This window comes from Schistocerca cancellata, chromosome 3 (genome assembly GCF_023864275.1).
Source record: "Schistocerca cancellata isolate TAMUIC-IGC-003103 chromosome 3, iqSchCanc2.1, whole genome shotgun sequence".
Classification (NCBI taxonomy): domain Eukaryota; kingdom Metazoa; phylum Arthropoda; class Insecta; order Orthoptera; family Acrididae; genus Schistocerca; species Schistocerca cancellata.
Window position 1 is genome coordinate 170916113 of NC_064628.1, and position 26442 is coordinate 170942554.

Sequence of the window (26442 nt, forward strand, 5' to 3'; positions counted from 1 at the left end):
ATATTTTATTTCATTATGAGAGACTGTAATGATTTACCAAGTGGATTGCACATGAGAAATTAGATCACTGTTCATGCGTTAGAACCCTGGGAAAAATGTTAGAACATGACAGTGACATTCACTTGAAACAGAAGGAAAATTAATCCAGAATGATATGTGTAACAAAGGAAGCACATCATATTAAACTGAATGTCATTGTTATCCTCAGAATAAATTACAGCGACAAGACCTGTCACAGAGACAGTACCAACAGACATCACTAGATTGTGAGATGATCAAAGTTTAGAGAATGGGACTGAATTGTAATTGTGATATTTTACTTATGTGTTCCTTGGTGTTGTTACATATGACCTGCATGCTAGAAGATATTGCCGTGTGAATTTGCACAGTTGCTCAAGCTCAGCACTTTGAAAGGAATGGAAGGGCATCACTGACACCAGCTTGACTGGGAACTACCAGGATTGTGGGGGAAGGGAGCAGTGAACGAGGAGCAAATTTCATTCTGTTGCCAACCATGAGAGTCTATACCATGTACAGTGGCTTTTTTATGAACATCTAACACATTTAAACTGCTGTTTGCCTGAATCCATTTGTAGTTGTAATTGAACTGACTTTAAAATTGGACAAATACTCAACAACAGTATTCATTTCTTCAAGAGACAGTAAAAGTCTAGATAGGGGCCAACGGCATACTTATGTGTTTCTTGCTGCAATATTGTCAATGCTCGCTGTGATGTATGATGGGAATGGGAATGAATGGGGGCGTGTCAGCTGGTTGTACATGGCCAACAAGAGAGCAGCAGGCGGGGGACATGTTTGGAAGTAAGAGACAGTGTAACATTCTTATGTCAGTATAGAAGAGAAATTTGATATGTATTCAGATCAAAATACCTGTGTTCTCAGCTGTGTGCTCAGATATAGCAACATATTCCCAAAAACAGTCAATGTTTGTGATAATGAAGATACAAATTTCATAGCTATGTTATTAGGATGCTGATGAAGATTAAAAACAGTGGTACCAAAAACTACAAGGTTAACAAGCAGAAAAGGTAGAACAGAAAATGGTCCAAAAATTAGTGCAATCATTTATTTTTCTTTATTTTATTTCTCTTTGTATTATCAAAATTTAGACAATCAATAAATGACATCCGTTTACAATAGGTATAATGTTAACTTTTTAACAGATTCTGTATGCCATGAAACAGTTTGTGGTTTTAATTAGCCAGAATACGTTAAAAATGAATCTTTATCAGTGAGTTTCTAAAAAGGGAGGGGAGGGCCACCTTATATTTAGGGTCGTCTCATACTCTGGTGAATATAGTGTTAGTCGTTTTATTCTACTTAGAAATCATTAACAGTGTTGTTTTCCTGAGGGATATCGTGCAAATTCTGTCCATATTTATGTTTGCCTGTTGAAATCCCAAGCTGGTTGGAGGGTACTGCTCATAATGCTCTAAATGTTCTCAATTTTGGAGAGATCTGGCAACCTTGTTGGTCAATATAAGGTTTAGTAAGCATGGAGACAAGGGGTAGAATCTCTCTGTGTGCAGGCTGGTGTTACCTTGCTGAAATGTGAGCCCCGATGGATGGATGGCCATGAATGGTAACAAAACAAAAAAACAGGACATGTAATGTTGTTGATTTACTGCTATCTTGTAAGTGTGCTGCGGTTGACAGCCAAAGGGGTTCTGCTGTGAAATGAAATGGCACGCCAGGTCATCACTCCAGGTTGTCAGGCCGTATGGCAGGTGATAGTCAGGTAGGGATCCCACCACTGTCCAGGGTGTCTCAAGATACATCTTTGGTCTGAAATCTCATTGACTGGAGTAGAATTGATATCGATGATGAGTCTTGCTTTGAAATGAGCTCCAATGACCAGCAAAGACATGTCTGGAGACACCGTGGACAGCATTTGATAACCAACATGACTGTTGTCCACCATACGACCTGACAACCAGAAGCAATGGCCTGAGGTGCCATTTCATTTCATAACAGGACCCCATTGGTTGTCATCCATGGCACGCTTACAGTACAGCAGTACATCAACCATAGTCTACACCCCATTTTGTTGACCTTCATGGCAAGATGTCCTGGGCTTACATTTCAGCAAAGTAATGCCTGCCTGTTCATGACGAGAGTTTCTACTGCTTGCCTTCATGCTAGTAAAACCCTACCTTGGCCAGCAAGGTTGAGAGCTGAGAACATTTGGAGCATTATGGGTGGGATCCTCCAACCAGCTTGGAATTTTGATGGTCTGACACACCGACTAGACAGAATTTGCACGATATCCCACAGGAGAACGTCCATCAACTCTGTCATTCAGTGCCAAGCTGAATAACTGCTTGCATATGGGCCATGGGGGACCAATGCATTATTAACTTGCTCAATTTGTGAAGCTCTCTATCCTGAATAAACCATCGAGTTTTTCTGAAGCTGTGCTGTTGGTACTGTCTGTACGTGTACATCACATGTGTCAATTTCCATGCCATTTGGAAATTCCTTCATGGTACATTTTTTAAAAAGTGGAGACATATAAATATATTAAAGCAGTAGAATATAAATATTTGATTCTCTTACTTGAAAACTGGGATATTTGGCATTCCAATTGAGCCCTTTTGGGACAGTGGGACAAAGAGTGAAAAATCAGAACACTCCTTATTAATTGGGACTTCTGTATACTTTCATGATTTACATGGTTTCAAAGGCCATTACAGTTCATTTTCCATCTCCAGTTTTTGTTGTCAATTGTATTGACCATTATTAAAAAAAATATATACACAGCTGGTAACCTACACACATCAAAAAAAAGTTTTGCATCACCTTGGTTCCAAGAGTTCCGGAACCTGTACAGAAAATTGGAATAGAGATAACATAAACATCATTTCCGCTCTTTCTATTGCTCATGAAAACCACACATTGCATGTTGTACCACCGTACAGTGAGACCTTCAGAGATGGTGGTCCAGATTGCTGTGCATATCAGTGCCTCTAATACCAATAATACATCCCTTGCATTGATGCATGCCTGTATTCGTCGTGGCATACTATCCATAAGTTCATCAAGGCACTGTTGGTCCAGATTGACCCCCTCCTCAATGGCGATTTGATGTAGAATCCTCAGAGTGGTTGTTCAGTCATGTTGTCCATAAACAGCCCTTTTCAATCTATCCCAGGCATGTTCGATAAGGCTTGTTTCTGAAGAACATACTGGCCACTCTAGTTGAGTGATGTCATTATCCTAAAGGATGTCATTCACAAGATTTGAATGATCAGTGCACAAATTGTCATCCATGAAGATGAATGCCTCGCCAATATGCTGCTGATATGGTTGCACTATTGGTTGGAGGACGGCATTCACGTATCGTACAGCCGTTACGGCGTCTTCCATGACCACCAGTGGCATACGTTGGCCCGACATAATGCCACCACAAAACATCGGGGAACCTCCATCTTGCTGCACTCGCTGGACAGTGTGTCTAAGGCATTCAGTCTGACCGGGTTGCCTCCAAACACATCTCTGACGATTGACTGGTTGAAGGCATATGTGGCACTCATAGGTGAAGAGAAAGTGATGACAATCCTGAGTGGTCCATTTGGCATGTTGTTGGGCCCATCTGTACCCCACTGCACAGTGTCGTGGTTGCAAAGATGGACCTCGCCATGAACATTGGGAGTGAAGTTGTGCATCATGCAACCTATTGCGCACAGTTTGAGCCATAACACTATGTCCTGTGGCAGCACAAAAAGCATTATTCAACATGGGGGTGTTGCTGTCAGGGTTCCTCCAAGCCATAATCTGTAGTTAGTTGTCATCCACTGCAGTAGTAGCCCTTGGGCAGGCTGAGCGAGGCATGTAATTGACAGTTTCTGTTTCTCTGTATCTCCTCCATGTCCAAATAACATCGCTTTGCTTCACTCCGAGACGCCTGGACACTTCCCTTGTTGAGAGCCCTTCCTGGCAGAAAGTAACAATGTGGATGCAGTTGAACCACGGTACTGACCATCTAGGCATGGTTGAACTACAGACAACACAAACTGTGTACCTTCTTCCTGGTGGAATGACTGGAGCTAATTGGCTGTCAGACTCTCTCCGTCTAACAGGTGCTGCTCATGGATGGTTGTTTACATCTTTGGGTGAGCTTAGTGACATCTCTGAACAGTATTCACAGTCAACCTCTATCTCCAGGAGTTCTGGGAACTGGGGTAATGCAAAACATTTTTTGATGTGTGTCCAACAGATTCAAAGTTTCTCTTTCTCAATAATATTTCAAAGCATGTAGTATTCTTTAGTAATGAAAAAATTAATACTTCCATTCCCATAAGCTGCTAGACTACCTGCAATTTCCTTTCTTTCTACCTCCACAAGGTAGGCAAGACAATTTCTGTGAAGTTTTGAAAGTAGGAGACTGGCTGTGACGGCAAGTCATGTGTTTTGCTATTGTGCAGTTGGTAGGAACATTATCCATGAAAGGCATGGTTCTAGGTTAGAGTCCCAGTCTAGGACACAGTTTTAATCTGACAGGAAGTTTCATAATGGTGTACACTCCATAATTAAGTGAAATATTCATTCAAATTTGACTGATATTAAAATATTGTTATCCTTCTTGGATGCTTCCTATTAATTCTCCATCTTTCTTCTACAGTGTCACTTTTGTTTTTAATTGTTATGATTGCAGTGGAAATTATTATGGTTTTCTATTCTAAATGTATGGATAAAGAAAGAATTGTTATTACTATTATTCCAGTCAGGTTTCTCATCAGTACACACTGAGTTTCAAGCAAACTGTCCAGCTCTGCAGGATATGCACCTTGAACAATTTTCTAAAAGTAAATTTGGAAAATACCTCCTACTGAATAGCTGAGTATTGTTGTCATCAGCGTACATTTCTTCATCCATTTCATAAAACTGGAAGTCATTTTCTCAGAGACAGATGAAACAGTGTTATGATATTTTGTATCTACAAGGGACAGTGAGATGAAAACCACATACCCATCACAGTGGTACCATGAAATGATTCTATTCAAAAGTAATCATCATACACATTATGACATTTATCCCACTGGCAGTTGAGATGATCAGTTCCTGGTTCATAGAATGTGGTCGGCCTCTGATGGATCCACAACCACACCCAATCTTGCCCTTCCTCAACTGATTGAAACTGATGTCCATTCTTGTCTCTCTTCTCGTCGCCAGTGATGAGAAAATCACATGGTGAAATATCTGGACTGTACAGAGGATGTTGCAGTGTTTCCCAGCCAAATTGCAGACGCGTTGCCTTCATGTGATTGAAAGTGTTAGGCGGGCATTATCTTGCAACTGACAGCATTCTGAAAGCTCGAGGGCAATTGGCAAAGCCAACAGTGGAAACATTCCACATCTCTGCCTCCAAAGGAATCTAAAGCTGTTCACACAAGTTCTGTGTGGATGTAGATGTAGATGTAGATGTTCTGGTAAGATAACGATGTCTTTCTTCTTCAAATGCTCTGGCCCTATGCTTGTTGATTTCCTGAGGAAAATGAGTGCACAGGGCTATGAAGATAATTTGCAGAAACCACAACATGCTATGAAGTCAAAATGCCTAGGAATGCTGTTAGACAGAATCATTGTGTTGCATGATAATGCCTGACCCCACACTAGCAATCAGCTGAAGGCTACGTTTCAGAGATTTGGTTGGGAGACACTGCAGCATCTTCCATACAGCCTGGATCTTTCACTATGTGGTATTCACATCTTTGGTGAACTGAAGAAAAACATCCTTGGACATCGGTTTCAGTTGGATGAGGAAGTGTAAGAGCAAGTGCAGTTGTGGATCTGTCAGCGACTAACCGCTTTCTGTAAAACAGGAATTAATCATCTGATCTGTCAGTGGGATAAATGTCTTAATGTGTTTGCTGATTACTTTTGAATGGAATCACAGAAGTGTTCAGTTTTCATTTCACTGCCCCTTGTAGCTGTGGTCCAGTGAAGACACCGAGCATTTAAAATACATAGTTCTAAAATAAAGAAAAATATAATCATTTTTCATTATTTTACAATGCTATGTACATAAAGTAAAACCCCATTTTTACATTCACCCATGTTACATTTTCCCACTTTTTATGTTCATTTTGGTTGGCCCCAGCAGAAGTCCTATTCTCTCAATACAATGCTCTCCCATCATTAAAAATTCCGCCTTACAACATGTCCCACATTTAAAATTTTCTTTGATGTTATCATGACCATTAACATTGATTTTAATACATATTTCTGCAAAAAGTGCATCATATTCCTTCTCAAAGTCAGCTTCGGAACAAAGCAAAATCTGCAGACTATAAGCAAAGTTATTGATCATATATTTTTCATTATTGGCATGTTGGATCACAGCTGCCTGTAATATAAGTTTGCAGTGATTGGAAGGGTGGGAAAGTATGTTGAATCACTTTCATAATGATAATCCTCATATGATGACAGTGACTGTAGCAGCAACCTCCCTTCTGCTCACTGCACTGTATTACAACAGCTTTAATTTAATTTCACAGTCATTTATACAAATAAACTATGCTTATGAAGATGGCTGTCTCTATAATGGACTTTCATGAACTGCTGTTACTTCTGTGTGAAATTCCCTAATCTGAACTAGGTTTGCAGTCTTAGGTTGGTACAATCTGATGTCAGATGCAAACATTCCTCTTCAAGATGCTCTGTAACATGCTGGCAATTTCCACCATTTTTCTCATCCAAGACCTCCCTGAACTGAGTGACCTTGTCAGCAACAAGCTATAGATTTCACACCTATTGTCCCCATTTATAAAGACTGCCAACTTAAGTATTTTAATCAATATTATGTTAGAATAAAAATTTACCATAATTTTATAATTATTATCAACGATAAGTATCACATTAGAATACAAATGTCTTTTTCATGTGGTTTCAAAAAAGGCTTTTGCTTCCATGGTTTATTTACACCATTGGACATGAGCAGAGCGAAGAGGGAAACCTGTGCATGTGTTTGCATGTGTCAGCACTCAGCCAATGTCTTTACACATAACTGCTAAGGCAGTGGCTGGACACATAATCGCAAAGGCAGTGGCTGAGTGCAAACATACACAAATGCATGTTTTCTTCTTTGTTCCAATCATGTCTAATGGTGTAAATATAACACAGAAACAAAAGTCTGTCTGAAACCAAATTTAAAAGATATTGATAATCATTCTAAAATTATGGTAAATAAAACTTGTAAACAACACTAGTCAAAACATTAAAGTTGGTGGTGTTCATAAACAGAGAACAACAGGCAAAAAATTTACAGCTTGTTGTGTTTGCTATGCTTTCCTGTAATTTTACACTTTCCTGTAGTTTACACTTTTTTGGGTCAGTCCGCTGAAATTTGTAAAAAGAAGGTTTTACTGTATTCAACTGAAGTCAGTTGCATGAGAGAGTTGTCAGTTGCTTGCATCAGTGTAAATAATGTTACTTCAAACCTCCTTATTGAGCATGATGGCACAGTGTTAATACATTGGCTTCACATTTGGGAGGATAATGGTTCAAATTCCCATCCAATCATTCCGATTGAGGTTTTCAATTATTTCCTTAAATTGTAGGAGGCAAATACTAGGTTGGTTCCCCAACATAAGAGTGTACTCTGTCTCTCTCATGACCCCATTGTTGATGGGATGTTAAAGCCTAATCTTCCTTTTTCCAAACTTCTTCATCTGGACAACATACAAGTTGCCTGAAATATAGGAAGCCTTATAGATTTTCATCAATACAGAGATTTTGATACGGATGAAAAGCACTTTATCAATGAATATGCCTTCTCCTCTAGTGCTGTGAAAGTTGTCACAGATGTGAAACATTCTCAATAATAGCACATGCAATCCTGGAACATAATTTCATTCAAAACTTGTGTGTCTGAGCATGCATCTCGTGGCCAACAATTTCTAATTTTCAGCAATGAAATCCTTCGAAGCCTATATCTTTCCATCTCAACTGTTGGGAATGATCTGATTTTAAACTATTTGCTGCAGTCTTGTATAAATAAAGGTAGTTGGCTTCATCTTTTATGCTTTATGTACTTCATATGTCCTCCTCTCACCTGCCCTTCCCCCCACTCACCATGGAAAATTATTGCACAGATGTATCGTAACTCCAACGTTTTGCTGTTACACATAGAGTCGTGGAGTTGTGATGTACATCAACTACATCTCCTGTACAAACATTACTTATACCTGCTATGTACACAGCTGACAGTGCTTGCTCCAAGTTTATGTAGAAAATTCATCATTGTTAAAAGTGTCAGTGTGGGTGGGGGGTTTGAAACAACTCTCTGAACTCTGTCCTGATGAGTGACGTGAACCAGTTGTTGGGAAAAAGCATCAGAAATGATATGCCTCCAGCTAACTGAAAAACAGTCCATCTAAATATGTCTACAGCACTGAGGAATCTACTCAGCATCATGAGTAAACATGTCTTCAGCACAGAGGGAAGACATTCTGGCACACTTTGGTGACTCTACTGCTACGAAGGAATAAAATGTCATGCGGTGCCTTTGTCAGTAATATGTCTTTTCCATATTATATTTCAGGTATAATTCTCTCAGTGACACAGAAAGGAAAAGGTTGGAACATGATGAAGATCGACTTCTTTCCACAATGTTGTATAACCTGGTAGCAATCATGGTCATGATGAATGTCAATAAATTAGATATAAAGCGTAAAGTGCGCAGACTGCTTGGAAAGAGCCATATTGGGTTAGTCTACAGTCAAGAAGTTAACCAGTTACTGGACCAAATAAACAACCTGGTAAGTACAGTATACAAATATATGCCTCAATAAAATGTAGTAGATCATATCATTAAATAATTTTTGAATACTCAGGCATTCTCCCAATAGAAACCTTGAATTTACACATTTTAATCCTTCGTGGAAGTACTGTACAATCCAGTAAACAAGATTCTATCCCTATAACTTCAGATTGCCATTTTTAATGTTTGCTCTTCCGACAAAATGGTATCAGATTATGTTTGAGTTAATGCTCTTATAGACACATCATTTTAACAGGGTAAAGGCAGGTTAACACATATTCCTTCAGGGGAAAAGTTAACACTACCTTTCATACGTGCTAAAGTAATTTAGAAGTATAGTTTCCAAAATTTATTATGCTATATTAACACCCTCTATAAACTGCAGATAACCATTCCACTGTTTCCAGTTTCATACAAAGGTTTTTGGAGGAAATGGCCCATGATAGAATGCTGTCACATTTTTGTGTGTAGGATGTATTAACTGCCTCTTATTTTGGCTTTCACAAAGGATTCTCTACTGTGAATGCGTACTGGACTTTACAAATACATTTCTTGAAGAGCTAAACAAGAAAGTTATCCTGTTTTTACATTCTGCAACCATGACCTTGCCAAATACTTGAAATGTGTAGACCACAAAATGTAACGGCATTAGTAATATCCAAATTGCATGGATAAAGTGTTACCTTTGTAACAGAAAACAGGAGTCACAATAACACATCATTGCACAGGAGTGAAACTAACTTCAGAACAAGAGATTGTAAGAAATGGAGTTTCACAAGGATATTTCTGGTATCTTGTTCTTATTACTGATGACACAAGCAGACTAATTAGTGAACAAAACTCAGCCTCAGCAGAGATGGCTCAGTTGTTAATTAAACAGTCCAACACCTGGTTCACAGCAGGCAGTTTTATTTTTTTATTGCATTATTATTGTTATTCACATTTGGGTCCTGCTGGACCACATGAGGCATTTCCAGCATCTTGTTTTAGCATTTCTTTCAGCCCATATTACTTTCATTCTCTCAGAATGGCCTATTTCCAGTTCACCAGACCAAATTGTTCTGGTCTTCTTGTTTTTTTCTGCCAGGCCAACTGTCCATTTGGGAGTTTTCTGTCAGAATATTTACCTGTCATGTATCTTACATTATGTTATTCCTTATTGTTTTGATTTTTGACTTACCGCAAGTTTCATAGAATTCCATGGCCTGTCCATACAATTTTATCCTCCTTTTTTCATATGCAAATACATATTGATATAATTTTCAGTATCTGTATTTATTCTTAGTCTGTATGTTCCTGCTTCAGTATAATTTGGAACTAAAGTTTTCCTGATTGCTTTTTGTTTTCTCTTTTGGAATTCTTCAGTGTCTCTTTCTGTTTAAAATGGATGCCTCAGCCCCATGAAGATGTTCTGGTTTGATGACTGTATAGTAATGTCTCAGTTTCATATATTTTGAGATACATTTTTGCTGTAGATGTCTCATGTAAGCCTGATAACAAATTTCATAACCTGTCTTTTCCAGGTCAATTTCCTGAATGTTTCACCTAAATATTTGAACTGAGAAACTCTCGATTTTCCTATACTTAGTTTTTAGAATCTTGGATATCAGGTTGTTGCTGGACATGAGTTTTGTTTCTTCAAATGATGTCTGAATTCCTGCTCTCTCTCTCTCTCTCTCTCTCTCTCTCTCTCTCTCTCTTTTTTTTTTTTTTTTTTTTTTTTTTTTTTTTTTTTTTTTTTTTTTTTTTTTTTTTTTAAATGTCCCGACATAGAAATGCCAGATACTCTGCAAAAGCTAAATAGTCTCCCCTAACATTGCTTCTTCATTATTTGGTAGGTGTCATATACATTTTTAAAATTATGAAAGTACAAACTGCTATCTTGTTGTAAATTTTTTGATGGTTGAGAATTAGTTTCAGAACTAAAATTTGTTCTTGATAAGATGTGTTTGGTCTGAAGCCTGCTTGATACTCAGCAATTTTGCCTTTACATTTTTATTGAGTTTGATCCCAGAGACAAAGAGATAGAATTCTGTATGAGACAAGAAGGAGTGAAATTGCTCTGTAATTATTAACATCCATTCTGTCTCCCTTTTTATGCACCTAATGTATTAAGGCAGGTTTCCAACCTGAAATGTTTCAGTTTACCATAGTCAATGATTGATATAATTTTTTTAAAGGTTTGGGGTCAGCTGATTTCAGCAGTTCTGTAACAATTCCATCTTTACTAGATGCTTTATTTGAACCTCTTTTAATTTGTCTAGCGTTTTCGTCTTCATTTGGTTCTTCTGCATTTGTTGTGGTTCTTAGGGCCACATGGGGTAGCTGCGCGATCTGAGGCATCTTGTCACAGTCCGCGTGGCTCCCCCTGTTGGAGGTTCGAGTCCTCCCTCGGGCATGGGTGTGTGTCATTCTTAGCGTAAGGTAGTTTAAGTTAGATTAAATAGTTTATAAGCTTAGGGACCAATGACCTCAGCACTTTGGTCCCATAAGACCTTACCACAAATTTCCAATTTTTCTTAGGGAAATTGCTGGTGGAAATCTTTCCAAGGGCTCAGGCAGTTTAAAAGTTTTTAAACATATTTGCAAAATTCTTTGCAGTTTTCTTGGTTGTTAAGTTCTAATTGTCCATTTCCCTTTTTGAACCAAAGATTTTGGGACTGGTATCCATTTAAATTTATTTTAAATGTTTTATGAAAAGTCCTGAGGTTGTTGTTGGCAGTAGTGGTCTCTCTCTCTCTTTCTCTCTCTTTCTCTCTTTTAAACTTCTTCAGTGTCACAGAGCTGATTATACCCATGTTGTCTTTTTGGTTGTTTAATCAGGTTTGAAACTTATTTTCCATTTGCTAGGAAAATGTTATGCACATTTTCTTATTTGTTACTAGTACATGTTTTGAATGCCTCGTGTTGAGATTTTACTGACTGTTCTCATTCTTCATTTAACCATGGATGTTTTTTATGGTTTCAGACCATTTTGATAAGCTTGTGTTTGAGCTGTTCACAATTTTGTGCTTGCGTTTTGTCAAATTCATGTTATAATAACAGTGATGAAATTTCTGGTTTCAAATTTAAAAATTAATGACATCCTTTTGCTTGAATTTTTGGGCTTTAAATTTAGCTCCACTTGGGTTATGTAGTGGCCTGTATCAAGATTTGCTCCTTTGTGTACTTGAGCATTGTGGATTGCCTGTTATCCAGTTGGCCACACTTTCAAACACTTATGCTGCCAGTTACACTGCCACATTTCTTGCAGCCTTTGTAAGGGGACCAAAAACAGCCCCCCTCTGTTTCACTTCCTGCAGCACAGGACAACAGTGAATGCCCAACGTTACTTGCAAACCTTGATCACCCTTAGCCAAGTGATCAAATCAAAACAACCAGGCAATCTCACCCACGGGGTCATTCTGCTCCACAACAATGCAAAGCCTCACATGGCCAACACAGTTGCAGCACTCCTGCAGAAATTCAAAGGGGAGGTTCTTGGCCACATCCATACAGTCAGGACCTCTCTCCCTGTGATTACATCGTTTTGGTCCCCTTAAAATGGCTCTGAGAGGCAAACGATTCACCTTGGACAATGATGTCCAGCTGTACGTGCGGAACTGGTTAATATCGCAGCCCCGGGAATTTTATGATACAGCCATCCACCACCTTGTGTCACGGTGGGACAAGTGTCTCAACAGCCATGGTCAATACTTCTAACATACAGGTACTGGTTTCTGTAATTATGCCTCCATCTCATTTCATTTTGAACGCCCCTTACACTTAAGTTCGAATATCCATGCACTAAGCTCATTTTGTGTATTTGCCAGCTGAACAACATTTACAAATTTTCATAGTAGCCAGGACTCAACATCTTCTGAATAGACACTGTACTGAAGAGTGAGAGATGCATGACTCTTTTGTGTCTGTGTATGTTTCTGCATTCAGAGCTACTGTTAGCGACTGACGCTGTAACTACAGAAACAGAATTATGTATTATTTTTAATATTTGATATTAGATGTAGAATAAATTAATATCTGAATTCTCTGTTCATCAATGGCATCTGTTCCTAACTCCTGTATCCACTAAAGAGCCACACAGTGCACTAGGAAGTCGTAACGAGCATTTAATGTCTCCTTGTGATATGGGTAAGAGATTGCAGTTTGATCAATTTGGAATTCACCTACATTCTTGTTGGGTGATTCCATGATTTTTTTATGAAGATTTTTATTAAAATGGGTTGACATCATTTTAAATTGACATTTCTACACAGTTCTACTAGTCTCTTTCTGTTTTGATTGGTTCATTTGTCCCCAGGAAAATCACCTACCATTTCCCTTATCTTCTCTCTTTCCCTAGCTGTGTATTTTGTAGATTTTTCACCACCTGCCATGACTTATTTACTTTTTATAGGTTTGTTTTATTGTCATGGTTGATCAGCACATTTACAAATTGTACTTCATACATTATATTTGCACATTTTAAGGAAATTGTCATTAGTCTGTTGTTCACAGGTTTTACATTGATTACTGAGCTGAGAAGGTCTTCTGAAACTTTCAATTCAACACCCAGATGGGGTGTATTTTTAAGGATACTTTTGTTTGTATTACTTTTGAACAGTCTGTAATTCCCAATATCTGTAGTATTCACATCTGGCAATCTTGTGTCTTACATGGATAAAATTTCAATCTTTTGTTTCTTTAAGTGTTTGTCTTAATTTTTAGAGATTTCCTGTGTTTGAGAGTGAGTTTTTTTTTATTGTTCTAAAGAAGGTTTTGATTTTGAGCTTGGGTTAGCCAGAGCACTCTGATTTCCTCTGACTTGGGATATAATGTCTCAGCCTAGTCTCCCCAGAATCCAATAGTTGTGCCACTGATTGTGGAGGACTTGTTGCCCCCTGATAAATTAAGAAAATGCTCAATTGTTGAGCTTGGAATCACGTGTACAAGATCATAAGAAAACTCCATGGGCATGGAAGGTTTAGTTCCAGTAGTTTAACTTCTAGCCATATATCTGGTGAATGGACACTAAACGTTCACTTTATCTAGGTCAGATGCAAAGGTGGGTTGTGTTCAGTGAGATGCCTTGTCTGGTAGTTTTGCTATATCTGGATCCATTCTCTCCACTTTCACTATCATTGAGGTCTTCATTGTCACACCAGCAAGGGCCCTCACAGGATTTTGTCACCAAGGCCAGGTGAAACCTGATTTTTTTATTGAGATTGTTACTACTCCACTCCCCTCTTTCCTCACCATTTGCATGATGAGGCACTGGGCTTATTTATTTATTCATCCAGGAATCATCTCTCAATGATATAGGATTTGTCATCATAATATAATGAAAACAGTAGCTCCAGTATGTATACAGACAGAATATATAATTAAGTTTTTGAAGATAGGACAGATGGTCAGCCATGGTCTTGCTGAAGGAGCCACTCTAGCATTTGCCTGAAGTGATTTGAGGAAACCAAAGAACATCTAAATCAGGATGGTCAAACAGAACAAACTCCACCTTCATGAATACAAAGTCAGTGTCTTAACAACTCCATGGTTGTCTCATTTGGTTGATGCCTATTACACAATGTTCATTTTATCATACACAATTTGAACCAAATATGTTGTAATATAAAAATAGTTTCGGGCTTCAACACTCTACACACTACGGTTGCCTGCTGGTGACTCCTGGGCCATGAACATGCTTGTTTCCATGTCCTCCCTTCATTCTGCCTGGAAAACAAAGTCCACATTCCCTGGTGAGTGAAATGTTGAGCTCAGGCGAATGACAACAGATTCCTTTCATGCACTATATATCTTTGAACATTTCCTTGTAAAAGCATCATTGTGAGATTATGTATTTTTATGTGACAGAATGCCATAGTAGTCCCCTTTCATTACTAACCAGTACTCTGAATCCTCTAAATAATCTTAACTTGTGCAGTAAGCATTAGTCATGAAGTAATTATATTTTAAAGAACTGCATCTTTAACCATCAGTTGTATATATAAACCTTTATTGTCTACTGAGTTTGGTAAGTCAGATCATTTTCACTGGAAAAATACATTGGATGGAAAAGCAATTAATCTTTCTCTCAAATGTTTCAAAAGTCCTCTATGTCATAATATGTGGTGCTCACTGACGATCATCTTGTAGACATCTGTTTAAGAAGTTGGCATTCTGACTACTACTTCATGGTATATTCATTCCAACAAGAAGTTTGTTGTAAATCATGTACGTGACGGAGGTGTTGGTTGGAGGCTGTGTTGTTGTTTGATGACTGTGACATAAGTATGTATTGGTCAAATCCGTTCGTCATGGCATGTCCAACTGGTGGCAGAGGTTGGTGCTAAAGATTGATACATCACTTCCTCAATATTCTCTATTACCTCCTTTTGTGTAGGAATGACGTTCATGGCTGCTATATCTTGTGTATCTGGTCTGACATTTCTTGCTGCTATAAACTGCTGTCTCTTCTCTTGCTGTCTGGTGTATGAGAGAGACTAGTTGATGGTGGTCTTCCACAACTGCCATAGGGACCACATTCGAGAGTCAGTCATACTTCCTTCACCCTACTCTTTTTCTGTTGCATTTGCTTGATGTGCTGGCACCACTTGAAGCATTCCTCTGTTGTTATGATGTACTTTATCAGAAGAGCTTGATTCATGTCTTCTGTGACTCCTCTCATGAAACATGAGATTTTTTTTTTTTTGCTTCTGTCATATTCAGATTCACAATGTGACATAGGGCCAAAACATTTTGTATGTAAGTCTTTTGTCATTTTACCATGTTTCCGTATGCATCAGTTGTATTTTAGCAAAGTGGACTTGTTGCTTATTATCCCCAGATGTCTTCTTCAATTCAGCCAGCAATTTTCCCCAGCTATCAAGCTGATCTTCATTGCTCAATGCTTGGCATTACCATCCAAGTAGGTGTACACTTCTGCCAAGCACATCAAGTCATTCCACCTGTTGTGTTTGGTGATTCGGTCGAATTATTTCATCCATTTCATGGCAACCTGAGCAACATTTCTGGAAATTAGTGGTGGATGTCTGGTGTACAGCTGACTTACTGCTGATTTGGATCCATTGATCTCTTGAGTATACAGACCTTGTGAGCGATTTATAGATTGTATTCCTGTTCCTGTTCCTGCTAGTGACAGCTTTTATGTTGCTTTCTACAGACCACAGTGATGAAGAACAACACTTAGGTCTGGAAAACAGTGTATTATGTAGGCCAATATACAGACAGAACAGAACTGCATCCTGGGAAGAGAATATTGCTATTTATGCAGCCACCAAACTTTCCAGAATATGCAATCATTACAGGCATAAGAAATTTTGAGAACCTTTTAGAAAAGTTAAATACTAAATAACAAATGCTTTTTGCTGATTGAATTTGAACTGGCAACTTTCAGCATGCCAGTGAGCATGCTAACTGCTACTCAACATTGTATGAAGTATAGCTCATGGCAGTGTCATTAACAACATCAGATAATGTAAGTGCTATGTAAAATTGACTTCTGCACATCTTCAGTGCAGTAATGTCATCACTGTAAATAAATGTTGTGAACTGCTTTGTGTTTGGTGAAGTCTGGCTGTAGTAGTGAAGTGTAAATATTTTTCAGTCTTTTTGACTTACAGTATTATATGCCCATGAGAATCATTTCTCTCGGGATCTGTAATAGATACATTAGCATCTCTCTCTCTCTCTCTTCTACAAGCATGTATTAAGTTATCGTGGTATTCAGTCCAAATAATGGTTTTACACAGTTCTCCACATTAATCTCTCTTGTGCAAACCTCTTCATTGCTGCATAACTACTGGAACCTACACCTACTTGAAGCTTCTTGCTGTGTACAAGCCTTAGACTTACACTACAATTTTTACCCCTTGCATTTACCTCCATTACCCAACTGATTGTTCCCTGATGCCTTAGGATGTGTCCATCAAATCATCCCTTCTTTCAGTCAACTTGTGCTATAAATTTCTTTTCCTCCAGTGTCATTTAGTACCTCCTCAGTAGTTACTGATCTACCATCTAAACTTCAGCATTCTTCTGTAATACCACATTTCAAAAACTTCTATTTCCTTTTTGTCTAAACTGCTTGTCCATGTTTCACTTCCATATAAAGTTGTACTCAAAATAAATCATCTGTAGTTTCCTTAGCTTTGTCTGATTTAATTTGGCTATCTTCCAGTACCCTTGTTTCACTTTTGTCAATGTTCTTCATATAACCTCTTTCAAAGTTGCTATCCTTTCCCATCTCCTGTTCTTCCATATCCTTTGTTGTCTCTGAAAGAGTTGCAGTGTCAGCAGCAGTTTTTATTTATTCTCCATAAACTGTAATTTCCTTTCGAAATTTATGCCTGCTTGATCTACAGATTCAATAGCTTCAAAGATTACAAACTTGTCTTACCCCATTTTTACCCATAACTACTGTCTCATTTGTGTGCAAGTTGCAATTAACCTTTGGCCTCTATATTTTATCCCTGTTATAGTTGGAATTTGAAAGAGTGTATTCCAGTGAACATTTTTCAAAGATTTCTCTAAATCTACAAATCCTATAAACACTGCTTTTACCTTATTGAACATATCTTTTAAGGTAATTAGTAGGATCAGTATTGCCTTGTGTGCTCCTACATGTCTCCAGAAACTATACTGATGTTTCTTGTGTTTGAATTCTACCAGTTTTTTATTATTTGTAAATAATTTGTAACAGTATTTTGCAACTATGACTTATGAAACTACTGATGTTCTGGTGTGGTAATATTCACACCAGCCAGCACATTCCTGCTTTGGAATACAAATTATTACATTCTTCTTGAAGTTTGACAGTTTCTCAGCTGTCTCATATATCTTGTTAATAAGTTGAAACACTTTTCTCATGATACAGTTTTTTTCTCGGCTGCTCTCCAGAGAATCCCAATACTTCTGAGGGCAGGGACATTGTTTCGACTTAGCTCCTTAAGTAATCTTTAGATTCTTCTTGTAGCATTATATTTCCCATCTCATCTTCATCTACTTCCTCTTCCCTTTCTATAAAATTGTTTTCAAGTTCATTTCCCTTGCACAGCCCTTGTGTGTATTCATATCATCTTTCAGCTTTCATTTCTTTGCTTAGTACTGGCTAACTATCTGAGCTACTTCTCTTTTCTCCAGATGTCTCCTTAATATTTCTATAAGCAGCATCTATCTTTCGAGTAGTCAAGCATGCTTCTACAGTTCTGCATTTGCCTCCAGCCATTCTTGCTTTGTCATTCAGAACTTTCTGTCAGTTTCATTTTTAGACATTTGTACTCCCATTTGCCTATTTCATTTGCTCTAGTTTTATATTTTCTACTTTAATCGATCAAATGCAGTATATCATTCATCATCCAAAGATTTCTACTGGGCCTTGTCTTTTTGCCCATTTGACCCACTGCTGCCTTCACTATTGCATCGCCCAGAGCTACCCATTCATCTTCTATTGTATTCCTTTCTGTTGTCTCAGTCACATGCAGCATAATGGTACCTATGAAGCTCTCAACAATCTCAAGTTTTTTTTTTCCTCAGTTTACATCTCATGTCCTTATTTTCCCGTTTTTTCTACAATTTCTTCAGTTTCAATCTACAGTTCATTACCAATAAACTATGGTCAGAGTCCACAACTGTTCCTGTACAAAATTCTGCCATACAGGCAATGGCCTTGCCATGTTGGTTACACCAGTTACTGTCACATCACGAAAAATAAGCAATGTAGAGCCCAGTTAGTACTTGGATGAATGACTGTCCAGAGAAAACCAGGTGCTGCTGCCTGAAGGGTATGCTAAGTAAATGAAGTGGTGTCTGACTGAAAGACTTGCATCAGGCCAGGGTGCCAAACAACATTATTATTATTATTATTACCATTACCACCACCACCATCATCATCATTTACCATAGGGTTTCCCCTTTCATTCCATGTCCCCAGTCTATGCTCTACTATTTTTTTCCTTTCTTCCTTTTCTTATCATCAAATTCTGGTGCCCAAGTCCAATCAAACATTCATATCTCTTAACCATCTGCTTAATTTCTTTTATCATCTCATACATTCATCAGTGTCTTCATCATCTAAAGAGACAGTGGACATATAAATCTGTATTTCTCTGGTGGTTTTTTGTGAATATCTTGGTTACAGTAAAGCAAGTGTTTTAATGTTCATAGTAGCTCACCACCATTCCTATCTTCTGATTCATTATTAGACACACTCCTGCCATACTTTATTTGATGTTGTCTTTATTACCATGTACACGCCTGACCAGAAGTCCTCTTCTTCCTTTCACCACATATTACTAATTCCTACAACACCTAAGTTCACCGTATCCATTTCCCTTTTTACACTTTGTAATGGAGTTGCCCAAGTAAGGGGTCTAACTTACCACACTCCAACCTGTAGAATGTCAGTTTGTTTTTTCTGATGGCAACATATTGTTGTATAGTCTTTGCCCAGAGATATGGCTAGGGGACTATTTTACCTCTGGAACATTTTACATAAGAGGATGCCATTATCATTAAGCTTTACAGTAGAGCTGCATGCCCTCACAGAAATACAACCTGCTTAGTTTGCCCCTGCTTTCAGTTGTTGGCTGTAACAGCATAGCATTGTCATACTGGCTAATGTTACAAGACCAGGTCTGTCAGTCATACAGGTTATTGTGGTCTGTCAATCATCCAGAGTATTTCCCCAGAACTACTGAACCACAGACACCACCCCTCCAGCATGGTTGTCACTGCAGTGTGTCTTATCTGTACCACTGAAGCATGCAAGCCACCCCACTTCACCAAGCTCCGTGATTCATAGGGTGAAAGCATTATGTATCTTTATTTTATGACGTGCTGTACATCCTTGGAGATTTCCTCACAGTAGATCTATGGAACAAAAAGTATACCTAAACTAATTCTCCATGGGCATAATTTGATATTTATTTGCAGCCAGATGACTAGTTTCTGGCTATGTCTTTGTAATTGCACCCAGTTTTCCAGGATTTGTTGCTACAGTGTTCCATAGCCCCATGGAGAAGGAGAATCTAATGGAAGTAGAGTGAGTCAATTATGAAAAAGACATGCAAATTATAGAAACTTAATCTGTAGACTGTATTTAAAAAAAACTGTCATTGTACTACTTAATGCTATTCATGATTGTACTGGCTAAATATAATCTAATAAATTAGAAAGGAAGCTACTTCTTTGAGAAAAGGCTGCTACCTTGTCAATTGGTAGCTTGATATTTACTTGATTAAATTTATATTTTGCAAAGAAGATATGACTAAAAATACTGTTAACAGTACAGTACTGTTTGTCATGCATTATTGCCATGAACACTACAACTTTCCTTCAAGTTAACAGAATTTTCAATTCTTGAACCTATATGTTCAGGTAATTTGTAGAAATTTTGGCACATAAGGTACATTTTTCATTCTTTTTTGAACTGGTTGGTATTCTCAGTTTGCTGCTCTATGCTAGATGGCAGAGTGTTCAATACGTTTGCTCCACTCTGAACCCTAGGCAAGAAGCCAAAGTCTCCATGAAAATTATTTTTTTGTCTTGTTTTGTGACTTTGTAGACAATAGTTCAGCTGAAACTTTTTTATCAGCTACAAAAACCACTAAAGAGTAAATATTGTGGGAAGCAAATGTATGAATTCCAAGAGCACTGACAAGGTTTCTGCTTGAGGCACCCCAAACTGGTGAGACTCATTCAGCTACCTTTAACTAACACAAATTCAAAGGTCAAGTTTAGAGGAGAAATGACAAAAGTTTTCACAATAACAACAGCACTCAGACAAAGTGATGGATTGTCCCCTTTGCTTTTCAGTGTGGCCCTTGATTACATCATGACAATCTGGCAAAAAGAAAATCCATGTAAAATCAAAATTGGAGCAGCAATAAGGACAAACAGCCTTGGGATTGCTGATGATTTAGCTCTCTCAGCCCTTGACATGGAAGAAGTTCATGCTCAGATCACAAGTCTCCAGAAAATTGCTTCCAAAATAGGATTACAAATATCCTTTGGGAAAACTGAAATCATGTCCATGAAACCTCTTTGCATAGATCAAATGTCATAAATGATCAAGCAGTTAACATAGTTCTACAATTTAAATATCCTGGAGAAATTATTTTGCACAACTTAGGTGAGAAAGCAACATGGATAAATATAACCAACAATATTAAAAAAAGCACAATTTATAATCTGGTCAACATATAATAAGAAATGCTTATCAATAGACACTAAGATCCAACATTACAAAACTGTAACTCTGCTGGAAGCAACTTATGCTTGTAAAACCCTGTTCCAAAGTAAAAATGAAAGAAGAACTGATCAACTCCTCAAGACTGAACGAAGAATTCTCAGAACATGCATCAAAAAAAAAACACCAGGTTGATGGAGTCTGGAGAATCCTCCCTAATGAAACTGTCTATTGTGAGGTTGACCTAATCACCAGCACAATGAAGAAGAAAAGAATCTCATATTTCTTTCATGTCTTTATGATTGCCTGACTACAGGATTTTAAAACAACTAGTGATGGGAAGTCTCGGGAAGAAGCCAGGAGGACAGTGGATCAAAGAAATTCAGCAAGATCTTGAAGCAGTCATACTCTGAATTGCTGATGCAGAGAACAAAAACAAAATTAACACTCTCCTTATGAATCATAAATTTTCAACAGAAATGACGCACAGAAGACTGGTAGAGATTTCAGATGAGTTAAGAAATTGCGTTCAGAATGAATGAAAAAGTACTGGGCTGAGCACAATGACTCAAGTGGTCCAATGTGGCCAATAAGTTAATAATAATAATATGATATTTGTGCCACTCACTTCTGTGAATAAACTCTTTGTTTACTTTAGGTGCACTGTCATGGGAAGTAATTCCGTAACATAATAAAGAGTGAAAATATGTAAAATAGTGACTCTTGTCTTTAAGTCAACATAATGAAAGATGATTTATATGATATGGGGAAACACCTGACAAGTGTTAGTGCCCACTGTTGTTAATACCAGTATGCATTGTGACAGCATTGCAGAAACTGCACTATATTGGAATGAAGCCGCTGCACATCACAAGTCTCCAGAAAATTGCTTCCAAAATAGGATTACAAATATCCTTTGAGAAAACTGAAATTATGCCCATGAAACCTCTTTGCATAGATCAAATCTTTATAAATGACCTAAAGATGATGAGCACCTACCTTATTGAAATTTTATGCTGTTCCCACAACACAATCTGACACTGTGCCCAAGAACACTTCAAGCACTTATTATGCTGGGAAAGCATCAAACAGCATAATAAGAAATGCTTGTATGGGTAAAATATGATGAACTAAACTCATTGATTAGTTTACCTATTTGTTGACTCCATTTAACTACTTATCCAAATGGACATCAACGAATTTTACACGCCGTGTTCTATTTACTGTATGACTTTCAGTGCTAGCAGGTCATTTGACTGCATTTTTGAAACTTTATAACATGAGTTTTTGTGAGATTACCACTTAAACTGTTAGATCTGAACCATTTGTAGGCTTGTTTAGTTGTCATGTGAGTTGTTTTCCTAAGCTTGAGTTTGGACTCTTGAATGTTGATTGATGCTTGTGTCATATGCAGACATTACAGGTTCTGCATTGCCATTTAATGTCATCAGAAGATAATTTATGTAGGTCAAGAACAATAGCTGTCCAATACTGATATTTGCAAGACCACACTTTGTATGATTCCCCTTTATTAGATTAATTTCATTTTTGGGATAATGCCTGTCAAGGAGACACTATACTTTCTGTTATGAAGATAAGAAATCACCTTTTGTATAGGGATGCCATCATGCCTTAATACTTAATTTTGACAACTAGAATTTTTTGGGCTGCACATTCAGCAACTTTGGAAAGGTCACACAATACACCAACAGGATATTTTTTCTGGTTTGGCTATGTTAGGACTTCAAGAGAGGTTTTGCACTGCTTGATGAATGCTAGACTGTGATGCATTTAACAAATGCTACTAAGTTAAATGAGCCAGTATTCTAGAATAGATCTGTTTCTCTAACTCTTTTGAAAATGCTGGTATGAGTGACATAGGTCTGTAATTAGAACGTGTTTCTTTATCTTTATTTTTGTAGATTGGGTGTTACTACAGAATATCTGAATCTGTAAGGAAATATACCCTGACCCAGTGATTGATTACAAAGATAATTAAGGTTCATTTGTTGATTTAAAGGGGGGGCAAACTGCTTGGTTATTGGTCCATAACTTAAGGCTAAAACTGTAAAATTTGCTCAAGATTTTAATATTCTGGTGCAAAAACAATTATAGTGAGTAAAATTACTGTTTTTTAGCAAACTGATGAATTTTGTAATCTCATTAGGAGTATTGTATTTTGTAAACTAATGGTCATTTGTGATGCATGCAATGTCTGCCCAAGACAGTGTACGTCTATTTGATTTTTTATTAGTGGGTGCAGTGTTTGCTGCTATTGCGGGACAGTAATGATTGGTGGCAAATGATTTGAAAGTGCCACGATCCATGTCAGAACTACCGTATTTTCTGGAGGTTAAATTTCAGTTGGACTGATATTTTTGTTGGTTTCTTGTTTAACAATATTCCAAGTAGTTTTTATCCCATTCTTGGTGTGTTTTATTTTTTTGAGCATGGTACATGTGTATCACTTTCTCAGTAACAGACTAAAGGGTTCTTCAACACTGGCGGCAATGGACTTTTGGTTCTTGTCTACAGCTTGTTCTCTGAATATGGTAGAGCTCTCCCATCCCAGTGCAGGATATTTTAATCATAACCCTCTCCTTCATTCAATTTCGCTCTTGTTTGTATTAGAGGTGAAGATTTCCCAAAGTGTTGTTTTAGTATGTTTGAGGAACAGTTCAGTTTTCCATCTGCTCTGTCTACCTTATAAATTTCTCCTCAGCACTCCTTCCATAGTTTCTCTCTAAACACTCTGACTGAGCCATTGTGTATGATTCTGGGAGCTAATGCTTTCCTTCTGCGATATGTGCCTGACCAGTCTCTGTCTGTTATTGTTAACATCTGAGCATGGTCATAAAAAAATTGACAGTTAGGTTACTAATACTTGTTGGATCTAATATCAAATTGTCAATGGCTGTTGGATTGTCTTGTTTTATGTATTAACTGCTTCAGTTTTTGAAGGGAATTAGTAATGGTTTTAGTTTAACATATCCAGGAACTGATAAAGAAGCAGCAGGCTTATTTTTAAAACCATACTAAAAATTTTGTTTACTGTTCTGTAAAACTTTGCACCAGCCACAATGCAGCCCCATTTTGGATGCTGTTCTCAAACACAGGATGTGTTAGTTGACATTCATAAACAGTGGAAATCACCTCGACTGTTGTCAAATGTTTGGAAGCTGTGATGAATAGGTGGATTGTAAGAGCTCCCAAGAATTGTGCACCTGTGGTACCAAATATCTCAAGTACTATCCTCTCCTGTGGATCCTGTCACCTCTACAGGAAGTATAGGTCTATCACTGCTTGTCCACTACTCTGTGAGTGATGTGTCTTTGTAAGGGTTATACAGAGAAGATAGAAACCAGGAAGAACAGAGGCTGTTACACCTGTCCCCCTAACCAATAAGTTCAAGATGCTGTCTTTTACTGAAACCGAAACTGAACCACTGAGGCTCACTTTACTTATTGTGAAACCTGCTGTGTCCTGTGTCAAGAGGAGGCAAATGCAAGAAAAGGTCAGGCATATATTAATTTTTGGCGCTCAGATGTATGGTAAATGATGGTACCCATTGGGAAAATGGCAACAAGGGATGGGAAGGAACAGCAGGTACACTCGTTGTGTGTGCCTGAGGGCTTCATTCAAAATATTTAAGAGACTGTTCTAGCTGCTCTTGAAGGAACAGGGTGCACATAGTGCTGGATATTGGAACAAACAAGTCATCTGGACTCCAAGATCATACTTGGATCATTCCAGCGACTGCCAGAGAAAGTTGAGAAGACCGGCGTTACTCATAGATTTCCAGAGATGCTCACAATTTGCAGTATTGTTTCCAGGACTGATCATGGCCCCCTGATTCTGAGTTGAGTTGAAGAATTGAGCCAGACACTTCAAAGGTTCTGTAACAAGCTTGGATGCAACTTCCTGGTCTTGAGCCTTAGGAATGAGAACAGTAGAGCCTCCAATGGGTCTGGTGTGCATGACTCATCAGATTCTGCTACCCATTTAGCTGACTGTGTGTAGGGTGCACACAAGGATTTTATAACGTAGATGACTCACCATCCATCCCAGTTAACAATAGCTGTAAGGGACCTGGAAGTGTCAGTGTAAGATCCAAAGAAATGCTCCATACAGCTGATAGTACTAAAATCCTGGAGCTCATATAATACTAGATACAGATACAGATACGAAGATCTGTTGTTCAGGTTTAAAGGAATTGTTGACCATTGTAATGTTCCTGTTCTTGTGGAACACATAAAAAAAATTAAGTCCAACAATTCTAATTTTAGACTGCATATGCCTCAGCTACTAACTGAGACATATAGCAAATTTTACGATTCTTGGGGGAGGAGAGGGGGATCAAAGTTAACCAAAGCTATACTGCTGTGGCCACAGATGGGCCAATTGGGACTGACCAAACTCTGTGTCATCCTTAGCCAATGACATCATCTGGATGCTGTATGCAGGGTCAGCACACCACTCTCCCGGCCATTGTCAGCTTTGCTGACCTTGGAGCCAATACTTCTCATTCAAGAAGATCCTCAGGTGTCATCATGAGGATGAGTGAAACCTGTTACAGTCGTGTCACCAATGAAAGATCCATGGCAGTAACAGGAATTGAACCCTAATATTTTGGATGGCAATCAGCCATGCTAACCACTCAGCTATGGAGGTGACTTGTACCAGGAAATGCTAATTTAATGTCAGTTCTTAGCTTGTATAATTGGGGTTCATATATATACTATTGTCAATTTTTTTCACTGTATGAGAACTGTAGTCTTTGCTTTTGAAACATGTTGGATCCTTTTTGTGATTCACAGAGGGTAACTTTTTGAAAGAAAAAAACGGACTTAATTTAACTGGTAAGTCCAGCTTACTGCCATTAACAAACTTTTACAACTGCTATTCGATCGTACTGCTTTCTATGAGCATCCTTAACGACTGCCAACTGGCTGCCACTCTTTCTGCTGTTACAGCCATGGACACTTCGATAAAGCCTTACCAATGTAGTCATTTTTAGGTATTATTATAAACAGAATTTTATGTCATTTACGGTGGAGAAAAACTTATACAGAAGCAGATTTTTTTGGAAGGGGTGCACCTTGAGCAAAACACAATTTTATGTTTTCTTCCATTTCCTAGACATGTTTTGCTGAAGTTTCTGCATCAGCATCATAAGTGGGCTCTTATTTTGTGTTTTCCAAATTTAAACTCCATAAAATATATGCAGTAAATTTCACTTAGTTATAAAAAACCAAATTTCTACTAAATAATGCAATCTTTTTGATTATTAACATTTACACATCTCACTTAAGAATAACATTTGTTTTTCAGCAAGTTGCTTTGTACTTCATGTTATATGTTATTAAATGATCTTGATATTTGTGTGCCCATATTCTGGAGATCTAAAAATGATAATTTTATATAAAGATAACTGCACTACAAAAGTTTTTGAATTAACAATTTTATTTTAGCTTAC

General features: G+C 37.9%; 1 protein-coding gene across 1 annotated transcript in view; it reads left to right on the forward strand.

Annotated features, from left to right (window-relative positions):
* Positions 1 to 26442, forward strand: part of LOC126176184 (MAP kinase-activating death domain protein) — a 545775-nt gene that overhangs the window by 374929 nt on the left and 144404 nt on the right. Inside the window, exon 32 of the mRNA XM_049923326.1 lies at positions 8564 to 8780. Coding sequence (XP_049779283.1) covers positions 8564 to 8780 — 217 coding nt within the window. The remainder of the gene's footprint in view (positions 1 to 8563; positions 8781 to 26442) is intronic.